We start from the raw sequence: 21,997 nt of genomic DNA on the forward strand, positions 1-21,997 counted from the left end.
ACCTCAGAGGATTCTTGTTTGCACACTGATGTTCAGGACAACGAAACATTTGATATTTTTCCCGTAGAATCAATGGGTTGCTCAGATGATGGCTGCAGACCCCAATCGCAAGATTCTGTTGCAGTATCTCTGCATCAGTTGGCTACATTCAATAAAGTAGATTCGTGATCTGGTTGTAGGAGGTTATTTTGCTCTCCCGCTTAACTTACCTGTCCAGCAGGATGTTGTATTATTACATACAGACAATGATCAGCCCTATGTGGTTGGGCTACATTTGTTCAGAAGGAAATTCTTCATCTCCTCTATCAAGGACTTTGAGCCATTGCATGCACTGAGCAGCTTGCACATGAGTCAGTATGAACACTCAAATAGAACAACTGACTTCTCAATGTCTGCCATTCATGGAACATCCAGGCTGCTCCGCTACAGAAATTTTTTGATTGGTCCAAGCCCAGTGCCCCTCATCAACGTCTGCCTTTAGACTTTGCACGACCAGACTGGAATTCTTGTTGGCTTATTGCAGTAGATGCCTTTAGCAGGTTTCCATTTGTGGTGCTCACGTGTGGAGGCCAGCATAGGATAATGCTTTAGTTGCTGCATCCTCCACAGTGGATGGGCCATTCTGTGCAACACTAGAAGTTTAAATAATTTGGTCTTTTTCAGAGTTTTTGGCAGACGCAAGCACTGGGAACAAAGAGTTATTGGCAAAGTCTTAGGCCACTCTTTATATGTCTTATAGGGTCCCATAGAGCTGCAGAAGCACCGCTGGAATCAGCTTCATTTGCGTGTGCTGCACGATCCTGCTGCAGGTTTTTCATTTGTACATTCGATGCCCAGGAGGACACTACAGCCTCAGGCACCTTCGCCTCCCCCAGGCACGTGTGCTGGACAGGGAGCCATTTGGTTGTCGACGCAGTGCTATTGTCAACAGCACACAGCTGGCTGCCTGAGCTCCCTTCCAGCGGGCCAACGTGGATCCTCCAGTTGCCGTTCTGCCTTCACTGATGGAAGAGATGTTCTTTCCCTGGGTCAGGTGAGCACTATATGGCTGGTCTTTCCACTGATACTTCTGGCATTTGCATGACAAAAGTTGGGGGTGCGGACAGGAGCTTGTCATCAGCTGAAATTCCGGTTCCTGCCTCGCCACTGTCACCTATGCCCAGACTTCCCTCGTCCCCTCGTCATCTCCAGCAAAGTGGTAATAACTCATGTGACTGCCTTACTAGTCGAAGACGCCACATTGATGCCACCACTGTTGCATAGCAGAGTTGACTAGGTGCACTTGAAAGCTACTAATTAGCCTCACCTTTCTATTATTATTATCTACAACCAACTTGCTTGTGACAAGGAATTGTTGGAATGCAACTGAACTAGCTGAATTCAAGTTACATAAACCAGAGTTACACACATCGTATGTTTGTTCTCATTATTTTGCTCTCTGTCTCAGCATCCATCTATTCCTCGACATCCACACTTCAACTGACCCAATACTCTGTGCTATGGTGTTTCTGTACCAAATGCAACTTTTAATTTAGTTTCACATAAAGATCTTTCAATTTTGTCAGATGATAGGCACTGGTATATCATGCTCTGTAGTTTAATTTCCATAGCTTCAGTAATTTTAACTGAATGTTTGTCAACCGACGACCTGCACTTCACAGTTATTCAATATGACTAACTTCATATGTTGTTTTATTTTTGTTTTGCATACTTCCACTGTATATCTTTTTAGGTCACTTCGTAACTACCTTTGTGCTATGGTACCAAATTTTCTTTCCTTTCTAACAATTAATGGATCTAAAGATGACCTAAAAAAGGATCGAAACTGATTATCCAATAAATAAAAAGATGACCAAGAAGGTGTTTGCCTTTCTATACATTGGAAGTGGACATGGTGCACTGTGGGCATTGTCTCCAATTATGTAATTTGCCACCTTGGTAAGTGAAATACTGTAGATGCTACTGTTTTCTCGATGTAAGACATTTCTGTTACACTTTCATGGTTGTATAATGTAAGTCATTTCTGTTTGACATCCATCTGTGTGTTTCTCCTGAAGCTCTACTGCCACACTTAGTATATTGTTAGCATTTTATACTGGAATTAAAGTCATGATGCAGTTAAACTCCAATTGAATATTCCTCCATTCCTTTGTATCCAGAAGACTGGTGCCACTGACTCTACCACCAGTATTCTGTTGTATAGACACTTTATGGACCTCAATGGCAGAACTATTCATTTCAGTGCCATGTGCACATAGAAACGAAGTTATATAGTACTTTGTTCATCAGTTTGTATCATGATAAATACATTTTAAACAGGATGAAAAGTTTCCTGGGTATTTATTTTCAAATGGTTCTTCCCACTGCCAAACATCCCACCCAGAACATTAGATGGATAAAGAAGAATATTGGTTTTAAGAACAACCAGGTGGAGCTATGCTCTCTGATCAAGCAGATCCCCATCCCCCCTAACTGAGTGAACTTAATATGTATTGCTCATCATTGCACAACAAGATGTCTGTATAAAACTTGGGACATATATTCACTTTAACACAGTCACAATTACTGTTTGTTTTACATCACTCTTTATGTAGCATTTTCTTAATGGCAAGTTCCAATGGCACAGATTCCACATTTGAATATCATTAACAATTCTTCATCTGCTTTTCCTTTTATATTTTCCTTGTGTCACATCAGATCCTCTCTTTGTAGATTTCACTTGTTTTGGTAATTAATTTCCCTATTCCCATACTTTGAGACTGACACACATATAGCGCTATGCCTCAAATGAGATGCAGCTAAGACTTTGGGTGCCGTGTATAGAAATTGAGACTTTACATTCCCAATATCCGTCATTATTTCAGTCTGTCTAGGGTCGGGTTTAAATTTTCAGACACATAAGACATGCCATTAGCCAGATTCATTATGCAGCATGGATTATTCGGGGGGGTTCATGATTTTAAATGTTTTTAAGGAATGTATTTTATGCAGAATCAGGGTGTTGCTTCAGTTGACATGTAAATGTCAATGAAACAACAACAACAACTACTACTACTACTACTACTACTACTACTACTACTACTACTACTTCACATCTGCACTGCCCAGTCCACCAGAATTCAGCCATTAATCTAACTAGCTGATTCAAACCAGATCTGTGACTCACTTATTTAAAGGCTACATACTTACAACCATTGAATACACTGATAGATCTATAGCAGTGTCTTAATAAAATTACCTTGTCATCCCCAACTCCTCTCAATAGTAGCTGGCAGCGAATAATGTTAAGGTACTTTTTCACAAGTGTTATACTGCATTCGTGGCGTATTATCTGTTTCTCTAGTTCATCTAACTGTTTGTCAAACTCTCTTTGAAAAATAGTATTGGCCTTCAACTGCCGTTCTTCCTTACCTGAAAAATTTGCATTTGAATTAGATGTAAAAAAATTATTATAATTTCTTCCATGACGTAAAATACAGGTATGGCAGCAAGAAGCAATAGAATTAACCACAATATAAACAGAAGTGAAAAACACACACTATGCATCAATACTCTAATAGAAATTAACTGAGATTGTGGGAACATGGGAGACCATGTCATTTACTAGAAACAAGCAAAGGAATTGCAATTTACACTTGGGAGAAAATAATTAGCTATTTGTTCCACAATGCAAACTAAGATTATTGACAACCAGAGAATTCAGTTTAAGAGAAGCCTAAAGGATTTATTGGTGGCCAACTCCTCCTACTCCATTGATGAATTTCTTAGTAAAACCAACTGATTTGTATATAGGTACAACATAACTTCTGCACAATTTCAGTGCAGTAATGTGTTCATTGAAAATTTGTGTGTGTGTGTGTGTGTGTGTGTGTGTGTGTATAATCTAACTTCTGCACCATTTCAGTGCAGTAATGTGTTCATTGTAAATAAGTATTACAGTAGTTGTATTACATGTTTATTACCTTATAAATAAATAAAACACTTTTTTATTTTAAATTCAGTGCATTAGTATTTGTAAAATGACTCTTAGTGTTCATTAAAAAATGACGATCATTCCACTTGGGATCTGTGGAATGGTACATTAGCTTATTTGTTTTAGTTGTAAATATTTGTCATGTATTGTTGTTTTTCTGACATGTTCCACATCCTGGAGGACCTCCTCACTACGGATCAATTGGAATGAAAGAAAATCTAATCTAATCTAATCCAGATTTCATGAAATTTATCCAAAATTTGCTTTTATTAGCACACTTCTAATTCCCGAATGAATATCATAATGTAAGGTGTTTTGAAACTTGCTGTTGGTCTGGCACATCCTCCAGCAATGTTACAGGAACTGATCATACAATTTTTCAGGAAAAATACTGTTACAGAAACAGGGGATATACCAATTGTATTCTTATTTGATACAGGTGCACCTGTCTATGATCAATCTATTGACATACTTTAGTGAGTGTATATTATTGGCTCTTTGCCTTTGGGCAGTGTGCATTCCAAATTCTAACATTCAATTGTTGGGCCAAACAAAGCCCTCTGTGAAGTATATACAAGTGACCAGGTCATTGACTTTCCTGGTGGTCGCCAATCCACCTGGTTTTGGTTTTTCTATTCAGTATACTGTTAATAGTATTGAACTTTCAGTGGTGGTGAAGAGATTGAGACTTCACGTTTGCAAAATCATCATTTGAGCCTGCTTCTGGGACAGCCTTGAATTTTCAGACACATTCCGCAGTGCCCTGCTTTGTTATAACTCACCCAATTCTGCTGGTCCTTCAGTATAATGTGAAACTGGAATCAGAAGCTTGGAACAAATGCAAGTGTTTCCACCTATTCCCTTTAGTCAATGGGCCTCTTTCTTAGTGATCATATGTAAGCTAGGTGACACTTTATGGCTGTATGAGGACTTTAAACTTCCTGTCAATGCCCAAGAATAAATCAATTTTAATCCCTTGCTACAGTCTGATCAATTCTTTTCCACATTAGCTGGTAGTCACTTCTTTTTAAAAATTAACCTGGCGGAGGCTTATTTCCAGCTTCTATTAGCCGAGGAATGGAGGAAAATCTTGGTATTTAATACACCTTTTGGACTTCACAAGTATAAAAGGTTGCCATTAGGGGTCGCAAGTGCTCCTGCTATTTTCCAATGGTCTTTAGAACATGGCTACGAAGTCTTTAGAACAGTTGACAGCAAATATTTCTCAATAAGTCAACTACCTTGACAACATCCTGGTCACGGGTCATACAACCAAGGAACATCCATGCAACTTGCATCTGATTTTTGTGGCTCTCTCTGAAAAGGGCCTTATGAGCAATTCTCCTAATTTTTCATTTCTTCAATGTTCCCTCACTTACCTAGAATATGTCCTTAGTAAAGAAATGTTACAACCCACACAGGACGCTGTCAAGGCAATAAAAAAAATTGAGGCTCCCAATCTGTGAATAACCTCCAGGTGTTTCATTTAAAGTTTAATTATTAGGCCCTTTTATCCCTCGGGCTGCTTCAATTGTCTATCCTTGGAATCAGTTATGTCACAATGGTCTATGGTCAGCCAGCAAGCACTTCAGGCTTTGGAAACTTGTTGACAGTCATCTCCTTGTTTAACAATTTATCTCTCGGTTGCATCAGTTTCGGCACCAGATGCCTCCCATCATGGCAGTGATGCCCTTCTTTCCAAGATGGTTCTGAAAAGCCTATAACGTTCATTTCCACAACCTTAAATCCAGCTCAAGAACATTATTCACAAACAGAAAATGAAGGCTATAATTTTTGGAGTGCATACATTAGTTATTGGCCACAGTCCTTTGCTATCTTTGTTTGGGTCCAAGGTTAAACTGCTGGAATGATCAGCCAACTGTCTTCATTGTTAGGCCATTACTCCAGTACTCCATACATTATTGCCGATCCTATTAACACTAATACAGATGCCCTATACTGACCCCCTAAGGGTCCAAACTTGCAATTTGACACACAGCAAACTGTCTGTTTTCAGACTGTCTACCAAGTTCAATAATCTTTGAGGACTTGCTGATAAACTCTAGGAACGTTGCAGCAGAACCCTGAATGGATCCCCTACAGCAGCGTGTTTTCATCACATCCAGCAGGATGGCCCAACAAACACGGTAGTCTCAGTATAATCAGGCATCCACTTTTTTTTTTTCATACAGTGACATCAGTTCCAGATTCGCCAAGGCATCTTGCTGTTTACAAAAGAGGGTGCCACTTTTATAAGGGAACATTTCAACTTCTCCTCTAACCCTCCCTAAGAATGCTGCCACCCTGCCTACTCTGAGCAGGCACACATTGGACATGTATACAACTGAAGTGTACAGACCAATGTCAAACAAACAATACTACAAAGCCATACATTCAAAGCTCACTGCGGCCGAGTATAGCAATGAATTCAAATATGACTGAGCAAGGTTGGTTGATTTGGGGGAGGGGACCAAACAGTGAGGTCATCGGTCCCATCAGATTAGGGAAGGAAGTTGGCTGCGATCTTTCATAGGAACCATCCTGGCATTTGGCTGGAGCGATTTAGGGCATTCATGGAAAGCCTAAATCAGGATGGCCGGACACAGGTTTGAACTGTCACCCTCCCGACAACAAGTCCAGTGTGCTAACAACTGCACCACCTCACTTGGTACTGAGGAAGGAAAGATGGATTATCAAAGGAGCGGCATTACTGAAGATGGGTACCAACCATTATTGTTGAAGAGAAGTGGCTTTGGTTAAATATTTATGACAAAACAGATCAAAAGGAGTTCCAATAATTGCTGAAAATTGTAAAAACAGATGTTATGCACAAAGAGCCAGACCTGTTGACCTCTCATCATACTGACAGAGTACTTTAAAATGCATTTACAAAGCCAACTGAAGAACCTTAATAACAAACCACGAGGAAAAAATCAACTGATAAGAAGACAAGCAAGTTTTGGTCACAAATCTAAAGTGTTACCTCTCACAAAGAAGTATCTATGATGCTATACATAATGTGAGGGATCTTGGCATCTTTTGACTTGGGACATTTAGCCAAAATATTTTCACCATTTGAACCGGATAGATATATAGTGCATTGCTCAAGAGGGAGAGGGAATATGTTTAATAATTATAACATCAAGAGACTTACATCAATCTCAAACAGGTGCGGATGAGAGAAAAAGGAAGAAAAAATTTCCTAGCAACATATTTTGATGTTTTTATTCATATCAAGGGTAAGTAAGACACACCAGCTATCCAATACATAGGCATTTGACTCCTGAATCAACTGTAAAACAACAGAGGCTGCCTCTCCAAGTGCTGTAAACCAGAAACAGAGATCAAGATACATTGCATGAATATGATATATCAAATCAGTGCAAGGAATCACCCACCAGTCAGCTACAGAGGGATAATGATTATCTCAACTTACATATTAGTATCACATATGGGCAAGTCACTACTTACTGAGTACAAATGGATTTTAGCAGCAGGTGGGTGTATAGAAAAGGCAGTAATGAGCTGTGCTTTGATATAACGGTGACATGGAATTAGTGTGAGGTGGGGAAAGGGATGAGAAGCATAGTATGGAGCTATGGTGGGTTATGCATTTGGAAAATATAGGCATGACTAGTGTTGGTGGTTTGCAACTACATAAGGAGGCAATGGGTGCAGCAGGAGAAAATCTAAGAATAATATATCGGAACAACAGGGATACGGAATGAGGAAGAAATCCACATCTACATTCTGCAAGCAACCTCATGGTGTGTAGTGGAGGGTTCTTATGGTAGCATAATCATTTCCCCTCTCTCCCATACCATTCATGAATAGTATACAAGGAGCACTACTGTTAGCAAGCCTCCACATCAGTTCTATTTTCTCATTGTTGTCAGTTCAAGAGATATTTGTGGGAGAAAGTAAGCATTAAACAAATTTCACTCAAATATCTGTCCATGGCACTCGTCTTCATTACATGAATATCCCATTTTACAACTGGAAAGCTGAAATGCCCCTACAACAATATACTATCAGGAAATTTACCATAGATATTCTCTAGGTTTTATTAGAAGCATTCTGTCAATACAGCTCCTAAATTACCTGGTATATAAAATGCATTCATTTACTGTAGCTTATCTTTGTGATATATATTCCAATTGTATTTAATATTTCACTGTTATTTGCTTCTGGTTTTAGCAGCTTTCTACTCCTAGTATTATGTGGACATTATTAGCTTCAATAAGTGAGACCAAGTCTAGGACCTTACCATGGACATATTCCTGTAGTTAACTAATACCATATAGGCCTAAACATTAACTCTTTTTAATCTGCAATGATGAATATTTTCCTATGTGACTAACATAGCTGATGTGCTCCTTTACAATTAATATTGATAAGAAATCACCATAGCTTTATAAAAACATATTTATTATGTCACCACTGGTTTTGTTTGAAAGAACACCATCACATTGCCTGCAGTTGAGCAAAACAAAAATCATGATAAAAGCTATAGAAACTTATATGCACAAAGATGTGCAATTCACGTTCTCAACAGTCTTCACAAGGAGCCCCCACAGAGTTGTAACAATATCGTGATTTAAGAAGTCTAGTTACCTCATGTAATGTTAAAGGCAAATTCTGGAACATAACGATCATATAAACACTCTGTTGACCACCTGGCAGAAGCACAGTGAGCACTGAGAGCGAGTAACTTAGTATGCTGTGTACACTAGACTGTCCAGGAGTGCTGTTCCACAAGAGAGGTAAACAGTAATATACGCGTTCCTACAACTCACAAAAGACGTATGAATATGGCACATGTACTCTGCCAACAGAGTAACCCCTTTATATATATAGTGCACACCTGACCTGTTGAAGGTTGGAAAGGGGATGGGGGTGGAGTGCTATAATTCTCCAATCAATATTGGAAATGAAGAAATTCACAGCCCATATTATCACAGATTTGCTTGAATCTCTGGTTTAGCATTCCATCCAGGTCCAAACTAGTGAACTGCAACTGGATCTGAGTATAATGTGGCAAATCGTGAGCCAAGTCTCCATCTTTCACATGAGAGTAGCTTTATTCACCAACACAGTCAGATGTCGAAAGAAACAGAGTATGGCCTCAGAATCCAGATGGTATTCATTCCGATATCAGCTATGATTTGCAACCAATTACACTCAGAATATTCAACAACTGCAGGTAGAGCCTCTTCCACATCTCAGAAGAAACCTCCTGAATCTGCCTGCTCTCTCCATGAGTGGTTCCAATACTCACCAAATGTTACAGCTCCCAATGAACAGTGTCTCCCCCCCCCCCCCCCCGCTCTCCCCCCCCCCCCCTCCTCCCTCAACTTGTGCAGATTCTGCAGGACAATCAGCTACAGGCCCAACAGACAAAACATCCCATGCTGGGTGAGCTAAGGACAGTGGGCACCACCTCATACTTGTTGCTAGGGCATAAGGAAGCAGCTATGTAATAATATGGTGTGTGTCTGTGTCCGTGTCTGTGTTTTATATACCAGATACAAGAGTCCGCAGGCGCATTTTCTCTGGTGTTTCAGCATATATTTGCAATTTTGTTTTTGCAGTGTCCAGATGGAGTTGACCCAAACAAATACTGCTCATCACATCTTTCATATGATGCCCAATGTCATCAGAAAGCATCTGTTTGTTTCCCATTACAAACAAAATGATTTTTAAGTGGAATTTTGCATGCCAATTCAAAAGAGCAGTCCCAAATTAGTCTGTTGCACTACAGATTTTAGCAATATGTATTAACAGGGACAGTAAACATGAAGAACATTCCACATGCTGTCTGCTACTACTGTGTAGCAGTGCTACTCACTTGCAGCTGGAGTGCTGGTTATTCTTGGTGGGTTTTTTTCTGTCAGTGATAATAGGTACTGTGAAACTGAATATTGCAACCAGTCACAATTATGATCCCAAGAACATGCAAATAACTGCCGAACTAACTACCTAAATAACAGTGGCCAGTACCAGTACCCACATTTGACTTCTCCCAACAGATAAACAAAACCATCATTCACCCACAGTTGAGAACAAATTGCTCAGATCATGCATGCTTAAAGACACATTGACAATAGGGCCTGTTGGAAAGTTGTAGAAGCACAGGAGATACCACAGCTCTCATCACCATTCCCCCAATGTTGCTCTACTCGAGGGTTGAAACCTGAAGCATTTTCATCATGTCCAATTTGGCTTCTACCTATTTCTGGAGACTGCCATATTCTTCTTGTGTCCAAACACAGCATGTACAGTTCTTGAACGAATTTTTCACTCTGAAGCAAAGTGTGCATTGATGCGAAACTTCCAGGTACATTAAAATTTTGTGCCAATCCGAGATGTGAATTCAAAACCTATGCCTTTCATTGGAAGGTGCTCTACCAACTGGGTTACCTGTGCATGACTCACAGCCCATCCTCAGAGCTTTACTTCTGCCAGCACCTCATCTCCTACCAACTGAATTTCACAGAAGTTCTCCTGTGTAACTAGTGGGACTAGCACTCCTGGAAGAAAGGATATTGTGGAGACATGGCTTTACCAGTCTTGGTGGTGGAGGATGGTGGAGATGAGCAAAGGATGTTATGATTATGCGACAGCTACTGAAGTCAACCACATTAATCTGAGCAGGTGTGGGTGGGTGGTGCAGTGGTAACACACTCAGTTTGTAACAAGATGGCTTTCCTGAAAATCACTTAAGACAAATGTCAGGATGGGTTCTCTGAAAAGAGCAGGGTAGATTTACTTCTCCAGTTTTCCTCAATCTGAGCTTTTGCTCTTTCTCTAATACCTGCATCATGTTTAGAATGTTAAACCTTATCTTCCTTCCTTCACAGCAAAATGATCCACAAACTCCAGTTGGCTACTGGCCACAATTTGTCTTTTGCCAGTCATTCAGGTGGACAATTGGCCCATAGTCATACCCAGGCATTGTGGTTGTAGACAAGTTGACTGATAGCATGGCTACTTTCAAAAGTGACCCTGCCTCCAGTGAGGTAGGAAATGCCAGTAATATGGTTGCACTAAAAGGTAATTCATGGATGCATGGGGTAAGATTTTACACCTGGGGCTCTAACAGGGACATGGCATATGGGGCAAAGGGTTGGAAGCAGGAATGGCATTAGGGGCAAACAAGAATATTACATTAGTCGATTACAAGGCAGAATACCACTTTAGGAGCATTAGGAAGAATATTGGAGAGGTTATACTTCATTTTGAGACATAGTAGATGGTAACTGAAGCTCTGGCAGGCCAAGGCAGAAAATTCAGGCTTTACTGCTCATTAAGAATGAGGTCTTTAAAGATAGGGATCAAGCTGAGAACGAGCAAGAATAGGAAAAGAAATTATCAGTGCCCTTTTCAAAGGAACCATCCTGGGATTCAACTTGATAATTTAGGGAAAGCACAGAAAACCCAAATATGGATGGCCACATGGGGATTTGGACCACCGTTCTTCCAAACACAAGAGCAGTATCTCACCACTGTGCCACCTCTGTTGGTCTGCCAGACCAAGGTTCAGCTAAGATACATGGAATGGACGTTTTGGTGTGAAACTGGCAGCAGTCATAAAAATAAAAAGTTCAGAAATTTTGTTGATTGCTAAGTTGAACGTAGACAAAAGTTTTAATGGCACTCCATAAATAAGGTGGAAGGTCAACATCCAAAAAGGTGGGTCACTGAGTGGAGTAAGGCCAGAAGAAACTAATCAGCAAGAAATTGTTTGAATTCTGGAGGAATATAAGAAAGATGTCCTTGCCCTGGGTCTAGATCATAAAGACATCAATAACTAAACTGAAGCAGGAGAGAAGTTGAGGATAGTGGATGGCTCCCCCAGCAGTATACAACAAAACAGATCACTACCATTCATGCACCCATGACAGTGGTGCAGATATGTTTGTAAGCTGTGCCTTGGTTGGTTACAAGTAAACAGGGCATTGAGAGGGGTAGCAATGGATGCTGGGACCATCCCTATGACCACTGGGGATGTTCATGTAGAGAATAGTAATACTGATAGTGAGAGACAGAGCACCTGATGGTAAATGAACAGCAACTGAGGAAAGCCAGTAGAGAAATGGTTTGCACCTTTAAAACAAGAGCAGTGAACTGAAAGTGTTGACCAACGAAGTGCAGTAACAAGTTACAATTTGCTTATGGAGCTTGGGAAGCATGTAGAAAGTGGGAGTCTGTGGAGGAGTTGGAGTGAGAAAAAAGACAGGCTCAGCACAGAGGATATGATACAGATCTAGGAATCTGAGGAGGATGAGAAGTCAGTTAAGACTTCTGGGATGAGGTCACTACAGTGGGGCTTGAAAGTAGCTGTATTAGACAATGGGTAGACACACTATGAAAGACAATCACTGTGGTTCATAGTTACAAAGAAGAAACCTTTGTTTGCAGGGACAATGATCATGTCAATATCTTTTTTGAGGTGTCGGACAGTAATTATTTCTATGGTAGAGTGCTGATCCCATTGCAAAGGCATCTCCAAAATGGTTAACGGGTAAATTTGGAGGTTAGGAATTCCTGTAACATTATTAGGAAGATCATTATATAGCTCAGAAAAAATATGGAAATTTTAAACTGGCATTCTTCAGCTCTGGCGGGAACAATAGCTACTGCAGTTTTGACAAAGAAAGCGACAGACTGGCACTCAGCTAGGATAATGCACTGGCCCATCTACAAGAATAATGCAGAATTTTGTATCAAGTTAAATGGCTATGTTTCTGTTGTTTATGCAACATAACAGTGTTCTAAGAAATTTACAATAAATATTTAAGAAGACTGAAACATTGCCCTCAACTGTGCCTTCTTGGGTATAAACAGATCTAACCGTTGAGTAAACACTGAGCCAATTTGCTTCAAGTGAGTATGAGAACTTTTTTTTAAGTGTGAGCAATCAATGATTTACCTATTCTAAAGTGGATGATATGTGGAGTTTTCTTGGGTTATGTTTGTAAAAAAATCTGTAGCACTGATCAGTTATTCCAGAAATCCTTACAAGGTGGCCTGATTTATAATGAAATATCATCTGGTGACTTAACAGAGTATCAAATGGGCTTCCCAAATGCTTTAAAAATAAAGTGTGTTCAGAGTTGTCACAAAGTGTTACTGCTGCAATCATTATCACCAAATTTATGACATAACTGTCACATGACTGGACAGGAAAACATTGTTTTATTTTATGTTGGCCTAGTATTTCCTACTTCAACATACATGAGTGAAATACCACAAAATTCATAAATGCTAAAACTGTTCTTCATTTACTATCACAACAGGTTTTGGCTTTCAGAGTCATTATCTAGTGAATTCTGCACAGAAAAGTGGTGACAAAAGCCAAGGGTTACCTCCTAACATTGTCTCAGACTCCTTTAGACCAGTGTAGTGCAGCAACTTGACGTGGATTGGACTCAACAAGTTGTTGGTAGTTCCCTGCAGAAATATTGAGTAAAGCTGCCTCTGTAGCCATCCATAAGTGCAAAAGTGTTGCCATTGCATCATTTTGAGCACAAACTGACCTCTTGATTATGTCCAATAAATCTTTAATGGGATTCACGTCGGGCTATCTGGTTGGACAAATCATTCACTCAAACTGTCCAGAATGTTCTTCAAACTAATTGTGAAAAGGTAAGGCGTGGTGACATGGCACATTGTCATCCAGAAAAATCTGGCTAAGTTTTCAAGGACGGCTGTCATTTCTTTCTTAATCTCATATCCATCCAGCTGGAAATTTACCATTCTTCATAACACTGTGTGACAATTTCCTTTTTGTGGATTTGTGGGTGGCATGATCCATTACTAATTAATGAGTCTGCAGTTGGTTTCCAGAACAGTCTGAATTTGCGCACTGCATCCGCTTTTTTTTTTTTTTTTTTTTAACACAGTTATTTACTTTTACCACACAGGTGAATCTTATCATGCATACTATTTAATTGTGCATGCATGTTAGCAATGTCATCCTCTGTACCGTTCAACAGAACTAATGTGTCATTGACATACAAGTAACTTTTTCAGCTGTCTGTTTAAATTGCTCAAAAAAAAAATTATTTCAATGTGGTTGATGAATATGTCAATAAAGGTTCCTGCCATGAAGTTCTTCACTGCTTAACAGTCCGATTGTAATTAGCTTTCATTTTGGAAGCTAAAGTAGTTATAGGAAAGGTAAGTGGTCACAGTTGAATGAGATCACAGATTTCACCTGAACATAGTTTCTTGTGTTTCATTAAACTACTTTCAATCATATTTGTAGTTTCTTTTCTAGGTATATCTGCATAAATATATAGAAAAAAACCAACTTAGTCTTGTTAGGAACACGAGTACTTTTGATTTGGTTAGTTAATTCCAATGTATTTCATTGTATATTTCTTCTTATATGCACAGAACTTGTTGTAGGAATTTTTGGTTGTGCACATAAAGTTAGGGCTCTGGGGTTCATTATCATGCATTCTCTTTTTTCTGTTACTATTATGCAGTGTACATTGGTCAGTTGCTACTATACCTATGCCGGCAAAACATTTTACTTGAAAGTTCCCACCATATCAAATGAGGCTGGCTATATATATTGCAACAGCGATGTTGCAACAGCAACCTCTAAACATATAGCATCCAATACAGTTTTCCGTGCCATCTCTTACATGTAAGCTACAGAGCAATAACAGTGTACATAAGAATCCATTTTTGAGCTGCAACCACAACAACAGCAAATGAACAAGTGCATAACAATGTAGTTATAGGCATAACAAGCACAAACTTTCGATAACGGAGCAAAGAAATACAGAAAAATAAGAATTTGATGATGAGCAATGCCTTAAAAAAGAGTACCTGTTTACAAAATAAATAATACCTGAGATTGTATATTTCATAATGACAATGAGCAATAAGCAACCAGTATTCATAGCTTTATGGCAACAATGGTGCAATTCTATCCAGCTCTCTGTGTCGTAACTGTTGTCAGAATCAGCATCAAAACTATCTCCATCGTCATCATAACCACGAAAAATCATTAGTTGTTCATGGTCACTGATGATAATTTCCATTGTCTCTGCTGCTCAAATAAGTTTTTCGACATGCTCGATCTTTCTCCTGCATGAGGCTCCATCAGCAGTCAAGAGAGTCATGCAACAGCTTTTCCACTTCCGTTATTGTTCCTTAAGTACGTCTTCACATCACTCCATACTACCTCAATGGTCTTGAAATGGCAGTGATATGGTGGCAGCTGCTACTTGGTGATTTGTCTACTACAAATGTAGGGGTTATATGGTTATTTTCTTTAAAAAGCAAATATAAAAGAAGCTTTGTCATACATATAACCACAGTAATATTTCGTCCTTCTAAGCCACTGCACCATAAGTTCTTTGCGATCCTTTGTGGTGGGGACTCTGTTCAGAATGATCAAATGATATGGAGCATTAGCTATAAAACTGTTATAGGGATAGAACACTATTTTAAGAGGTTCTTGTACCACTTAATAAATTGTTTGTGGCCCATGTCTTCATGGTAATCACCTGTATTTTTGGACTGAATCCACTGGAAGAGCCTGCATGGGCCACAAGTAATCCAGCTTCTCTTCCCTTTGGCTGATAACTGCTACTCCTTGGAGAGTCATCTGTCCAACATTTACTGACACCTTTCCCAGCATTACCCACATTTCATCTAGTCACATTATCAAATGAATGTGTCTGCCCACAATTTTGTGCAAGAATATCCAAATGCAAACGTAAGACTGTGCCATAACAAAGTACACCTGAAACTTCCTGGCAGATTAAAACTGTGTGCGGGACTGAGACTCGAACTCTGGACCTTTGCCTTTCGCGGGCAAGTGCTCTACCATCTGAGCTAATTACCACATTAAAAACCCCATCACCAGGACTGAAGAAGTAAGGTAGCTGGCTCTCATATGGACACTGGACACCCAGGGGAATGACCAAGCCTGCTGTAACACCACACACTAGCCAATGAGATACAGTGCAGGAGACTTGGCATGACTTTTTACACCTGTTCATCAGAAAAATTACTAAAGCATTCATTTTGGCCGTATTGTACCCTTTGTGTTTTCTCAGATATAACATATGAAGTCGAAGGTTATGACCCTTCACCATAAAGACAAAAATGCAGAAACATCATCAGTGTCCTCTGTATGAACCCCTACTACAGTACAGAAGCACAGATTCAAGGAAACTGAAGACCCACTTGATGATCACAAAACTTTGATGGGAGGGCTACCTTCAGTGCTCATAATAGTGAGGAAGATATAGCAACATGACCAAAATGCAAGGCTCAAGCAGTGACGCCATACAGAGGGCCACTGACATGATCTAGACTTAGGTTGCTGTAATCAACTCCAGTGAGGACTTCTGAAACAGTGGCTAGCTGTTTCTCCAGGGCAGGGAACAACGCTGCGAGCTCTGATGCATGTAGTCTGGTGTAGTGGTTAGTGTTGCTAACTGACGCACCACGGGTTACTGGTTCGAACACAAACACCAACAATTATTTGTTATTTTGCCTCTATCATTTCTGGAAGGTTCTTGAAATATCTTATGTTTGTAATGCTTGTATATTTGCAATAGCCAATGTTATATAAATACTAGCATTCTAGAACATTCAAAGTTTGTATAAATAACAGCTTTCTCCCACAGGAGACCAGTTCTGTTCTCGCTGTATGTTGGTGTCAGTAAAAAATGCGCTTTTAGTTCTCAGTGTTGAACTTCACTGATGATCCTGTCTTCAGATTTTGACTGGACTACGGTTTCGATGTGACAACATAAAATGACCATAAGGAAATTGACCGCATAGCTATTTTATTTCATATTCAGAAAAGATTTGTCCTTTAGTTTTCTGTGTGTTTCATTCCTGTGTTATGTGAAAGTGTAATTCATGTGACCAATATACAAACAATGTTGAGAACAAAAGGCCCAATGTTTACTGAAAAACGTGTGTCACATGATTTACAAAGAAAATGGGATACATAATTAGTATTCCCATTGTCTATTTTCTTTTAAAACCAATACACTAAGTTAAAAAATCCAGCTTCAACTTTTATTGCAGCTCCAATGTTTATGCTCAGTGTTATTTGTAGGAGACCGTACAATAAAAATAATAACATGTCAAGTAACAGACAACAGAAAATGGTTGTAAATACTCACTTATTTCATTATTTGGAAATGGGCTAGTGAATGTCTCATCATCTTCCATGTCATCTCCTCCTGTCTCTTCCATATTGCTACAGAAGACAAATCCACTAGTTAGTTAATGGAAAGAGTCAGATTTAAAATTATAGTACACTTTTACACTGAAACCACCACAAAATATTTACTTCACTTTTTACAACAGTTACTTCAAATTTTGTGAGTACTCATTTTTAGGAGTATGTTCACAGAGATACAGATTATTTAACATGTGATACTACTTACAAAAAAATCACGAAGTAGTTTCCACAATGACTACCATGTGATATGAATGACTACTGTCTAGCTGACTAGAGATACAAAGAACACCATGTCTGTATAATACAGATAATCTGCAAGAGCTAAGGAAGAACATTAGATCAATTTTTAAAACATATACATTTTCAGTCATTTTAAATCTTCCACACACAGGATGTAAATTTGTGAAATTGACTGCAGCACTGTGACTTGATTTAGATACATAATTGTGATTGTGAGAGGCTTTTCTGTTTCTTTTGCAACATAACATGCCAACAAAATGTTGCTGGTCAGTTTTCAAATATTTTACTGTCTTCAAAATGCAAAGCAGAAAAAATCAGTTTTCTTCTGACCAGAACACAAGAACAGAACCTGTCTTCCTGTTGTGATCAAATACACTAGCCACAGAAACAAGAACCATGAACTGAAAATTTTGTATGGGTGGAGAAGTGATAGGGCTCTAAACAAATTTGTGATTTTTTTTTACAGTGCCACATGTAAAATTGTGTGTGTGTGTGTGTGTGTGTGTGTGTGTGTGTGTGTGAACATACTCTTAGTAATAAGCGTTTGCAAGAACATAATGTACACATCTGTTTCCTTTGTGTGTGGGTTGGGGATGTGAAAAGGAGGAAGAAGGGGTGGGGAAGGTGTGGGAGGATGGGTTCAGGAGAGGGGGGAGAGAAGGAGGGAGGGAGGGGAGGGAGGGAGAGGGAATAGCAATGCATATTGTTATCTTGTAAATGGTAGTGTCAATATTGCTGTGTGTATTCATCATTAATGAACACTGAAGATTTATGCTGTCTTCTCAAGAGCAGCGAAATGGCTAAAAAGAAAAACACTTGCATCTCTAGCTAGCTATCAGCAGCTGGATAATGAAATCTTCCACATTTTACAATTTTAAGTTTATGGTTACAACTGTGGCTTGCCATCTCCCATATGATAAGCCTTCAGATTATTTCTTATCATGATACACCTAACAAATGATACATTTAGCTCATCTTCTGTAAGTTCATCTAACTATATGGTCAACTTTTATCATTTCCATCCAATAACATAAAAATTACATTCATAGTAACATCTGTGTTTCTTCTTTGTCTTTCTTATTACTCCCAGCACGTATCTTTCCATTGCTCACTGAGCAATGATCATTTTACAATGTTCACACATACCATTTTGCCATATGTTAAGTGTTGGTAGTATGTAAATATTTACAATAATGTTCCATTTCACGGACACAGAGAATTTACTCTTAATTACTCCATTTAGGAGCCAGGTGAAATACGGTGTATTTTTATTCTCCTGTTTACTTATTTTACTGTATATACGGTAGGTTTTACAGTTCCCTACGTACACCAATTCATCACCTATCATTGCTAATATTTGGGGGACCAAAATAATACAAGCAATGACAAGTTGGATCTGAATATACATCTATGTCCAAAGGTAAGTACAACTGAGGAAAAGAAGAAAATGGACAGAGAAAAGAAGGGGAATCACTGTATATGACTGTCAAAATTACTCTGCAAACTGAATATGTGTTGCTGGTAGAGTTCCATGTGACCACGCAAGGAAAAGCTACTTGATCACAGGGAACTGATAAGAAAAGAAATGACTTAAAAAATTGACACACACACACACACACACACACACACACACACACACACACACGTGTGCACGTGCATGCACACACACCGCAGATTTACAATAGTATATATAATAAATATGTTATAGAGAAAGGCTCTAAACTGTTGCTAGAAACTTTTGTACAGTAGGAAAATAGTATGCCACTAGGATGCCTTTCAACTTTCAAATGTTTAAGGCAACTAGGAGTAACCACATGCCTCTTATAAGTTTTTACCATTACTAAACTTTACCCTCACCCTTGAATCATCCAGCACCCTGTTCAGGAAATATGCTTTCATTTCTTTACTATGCTTGCCTTTTACACACAAGAGTCATGTAAAGAAACTTAAATATCTGTATACACTAGTCTTAAATGTTTTTGTAATGTCAATACAGCCTGATGATGAGGTATCACATCAAAACATGTTGCTAAATAAATAATTTAGTTGTCAACAAATTTTGTTAGTGGTAGCAGCATTTGAAAACCTTTTCAAATATTCATTTAGTTTTTATCAGATTTTACTAATGAAACATATAATAAATGGCAAACATCTTTACAGAAAAATGAAGACATAATAGAACAACAACAGCAGAAGTATTAATCATTCAATTTTATCATTAGCACTGTTGTGCTGTGGTAACGCATGAGGAATTTTGCTGCAGAGGAAATGTTTCAGTGAACTTCAAACAGATCGGCTTTTGGCACATTCTGCAACAATATTTAGTCAGTCTTTTCTGTACTGTGCAGGTATTACACCTTTTCCTCCTGACCCCAACTCAATTTTCTTTATTTTTGCTTTCATTTTCTATTTCTTCTTCACATGTTGGCCTATCATGATTTAGCCTCTGCTGGCGATCGATATAAATTCCTGAGGTGTAAAACTTCTTCGAACCAAGTGAGGCAAACTAATGCATGTGATAGTGTTTTAGGAATGCTTTTCTTCTGATAAAATTTTCACTGTTGGCAAAATAAATTACTTGAGCACTCATTCCGTTCATATTGATCATTGCAAAAAATATAACCATTGCCAATGGGATAATTTCTTTCTAGATTGTAATGGAAAAATGTCGTCATCTATGATGTAGTTCCACCATTCCAACGGCATTCTTGCTGCTTTCACCACAACTATAGTCCCATGTAACTTTTGAATAATATTATGGACCCTGCGAGACACTCCTCTCTATGATGGTGAAACATTATTCCATTTTTCCTTATTGTTCCTTCCAACATAGTAATGGTTGTTTTCCTCAAGCAAGTTACATGTCATCTTCACTGTTGTCTTCCTCTGTTTCCGAATCTTCTAGCCTAACTTCAACTTTGTCATCGCACATTGTGCCCACTTCATATTCAGAATCCTCTTGAAATGTACCTCACAGTAAAAAATAACTGTAAATTTCCCTAATTTTAGACCGCTTCCATCTTCTCCTTTTCAGTTCTATAATGTCAGTGGCCCACACCACAGCAGAAAATAACAGCTTCTTCACAATGGCCTGTCTGGAGACTTCTTGTTCAATTGGCCTATTTCATCATCATAATCAGCCATTTATACTGGCTGATAAATAAAGGTCTCTTCCAGTCTTCTCCATGCCTTATGGTTTTCAGCTCTATACAACCATACTGACACTGCAAGCTTTCTAATGTCATCTACTCACACTCCATTTGGTTGTCACCTCGGTCTTTCCTTACATCTCAGAATGAAGCAAATACCTTCACTGGGCAATGTACCAACTATTTGCTTGGTTACAGGACCTGCCCACCTATTTGTTAGACTGACAACAGAGAGCAGAGTCAGTGTACATTTGTTCTTCAGTGAAGACCATTATTAACACTAGATTATTAATTGAGAATAATGCTCACATTCATGACATTATACTAAAACGAAAACTGAACTTCAAATACCTATAAAGAATTTAAGTATTGGATCAGCAAGGAGTATATTCCACAGTGAGTAAACTGCTTGGCAGTCTACCAAGGAAAATAAAATAAATCATAAAGTGTGTAAGCATTACAAAGTGCCTCCCCCCCTTCCTTTGCACTATTCATAATTTATGTGCAATATATGTACGTAACATGCATTGAAACACTCATACAAATTTGTCTATTACTTTTCAACATTTACTTTGAGGTTTCAGTTATTTATAATGTGTTAGATGTGCATTTGTATGGAGTGTAGCCATGTATGGAAGTGAAACATGGACGATAAATAGTTTAGACAAGAAGAGAATAGAAGCTTTCGAAATGTGGTGCTACAGAAGAATGCTGAAGATTAAATGGGTAGATCACATAACTAATGAGGAAGTATTGAATAGGATTGGGGAGAAGAGAAGTCTGTGGCACAACTTGACTAGAAGAAGGGATTGGTTGGTAGGACATGTTCTGAGGCATCAAGGGATCACCAATTTAGTATTGGAGGGCAGCGTAGAGGGTAAAAATCGTAGAGGGAGACCAAGAGATGAATACACTAAGCAGATTCAGAAGGATGTAGGTTGCAGTAGGTACTGGGAGATGAAGAAGCTTGCACAGGATAGAGTAGCATGGAGAGCTGCATCAAACCAGTCTCAGGACTGATGACCACAACAACAACAGATGTGCATCAAACATAGACTTTATGCAACATTACAGACCAATCTTTTACCACAACCTTTATTTCTTATTCACATTTGTTGGTTTTGCCAACTCTCAACCCAGCTGTCACCTTCCACATCATAACCTAGACCTTGAGCTATGCTAAAGATCTATCTGTCAACACAACCAAGATTTTCAGCCACCTCAGCTTGCCTGAAGTCCAGGAAGAGTTTCTTACCACCTTCCGTTCCACTTCAATCTGTTCCAAGAAAAGCCAAGGATGAACTATGGAAACAGAAGTATCCTGATCATCCACAACATATGAAACCATGAAAAGGGATAGTGCATGTGCAAGTTCTTCAACATATTGTACAGTGGAGTTGTGAGATCCAA

At 38.9% G+C, this 21,997-nt stretch overlaps 1 protein-coding gene across 2 annotated transcripts in view; it reads right to left on the reverse strand.

Moving 5' to 3' along the window:
* The window catches only part of LOC126469791 (uncharacterized), a 120,159-nt gene that overhangs the window by 82,635 nt on the left and 15,527 nt on the right, over positions 1–21,997 (reverse strand). For both annotated transcript variants that reach the window (XM_050097042.1, XM_050097040.1), the window contains exons 2-3: positions 17,137–17,213; positions 3,239–3,411 (exon numbers count right to left, since the gene is read on the reverse strand). In XM_050097042.1, coding sequence (XP_049952999.1) covers positions 3,239–3,411; positions 17,137–17,209 — 246 coding nt within the window. In that variant the 5' untranslated portion in view covers positions 17,210–17,213. The remainder of the gene's footprint in view (positions 1–3,238; positions 3,412–17,136; positions 17,214–21,997) is intronic.

Source organism: Schistocerca serialis, chromosome 3 (assembly GCF_023864345.2).
Source record: "Schistocerca serialis cubense isolate TAMUIC-IGC-003099 chromosome 3, iqSchSeri2.2, whole genome shotgun sequence".
NCBI lineage: Eukaryota > Metazoa > Arthropoda > Insecta > Orthoptera > Acrididae > Schistocerca > Schistocerca serialis.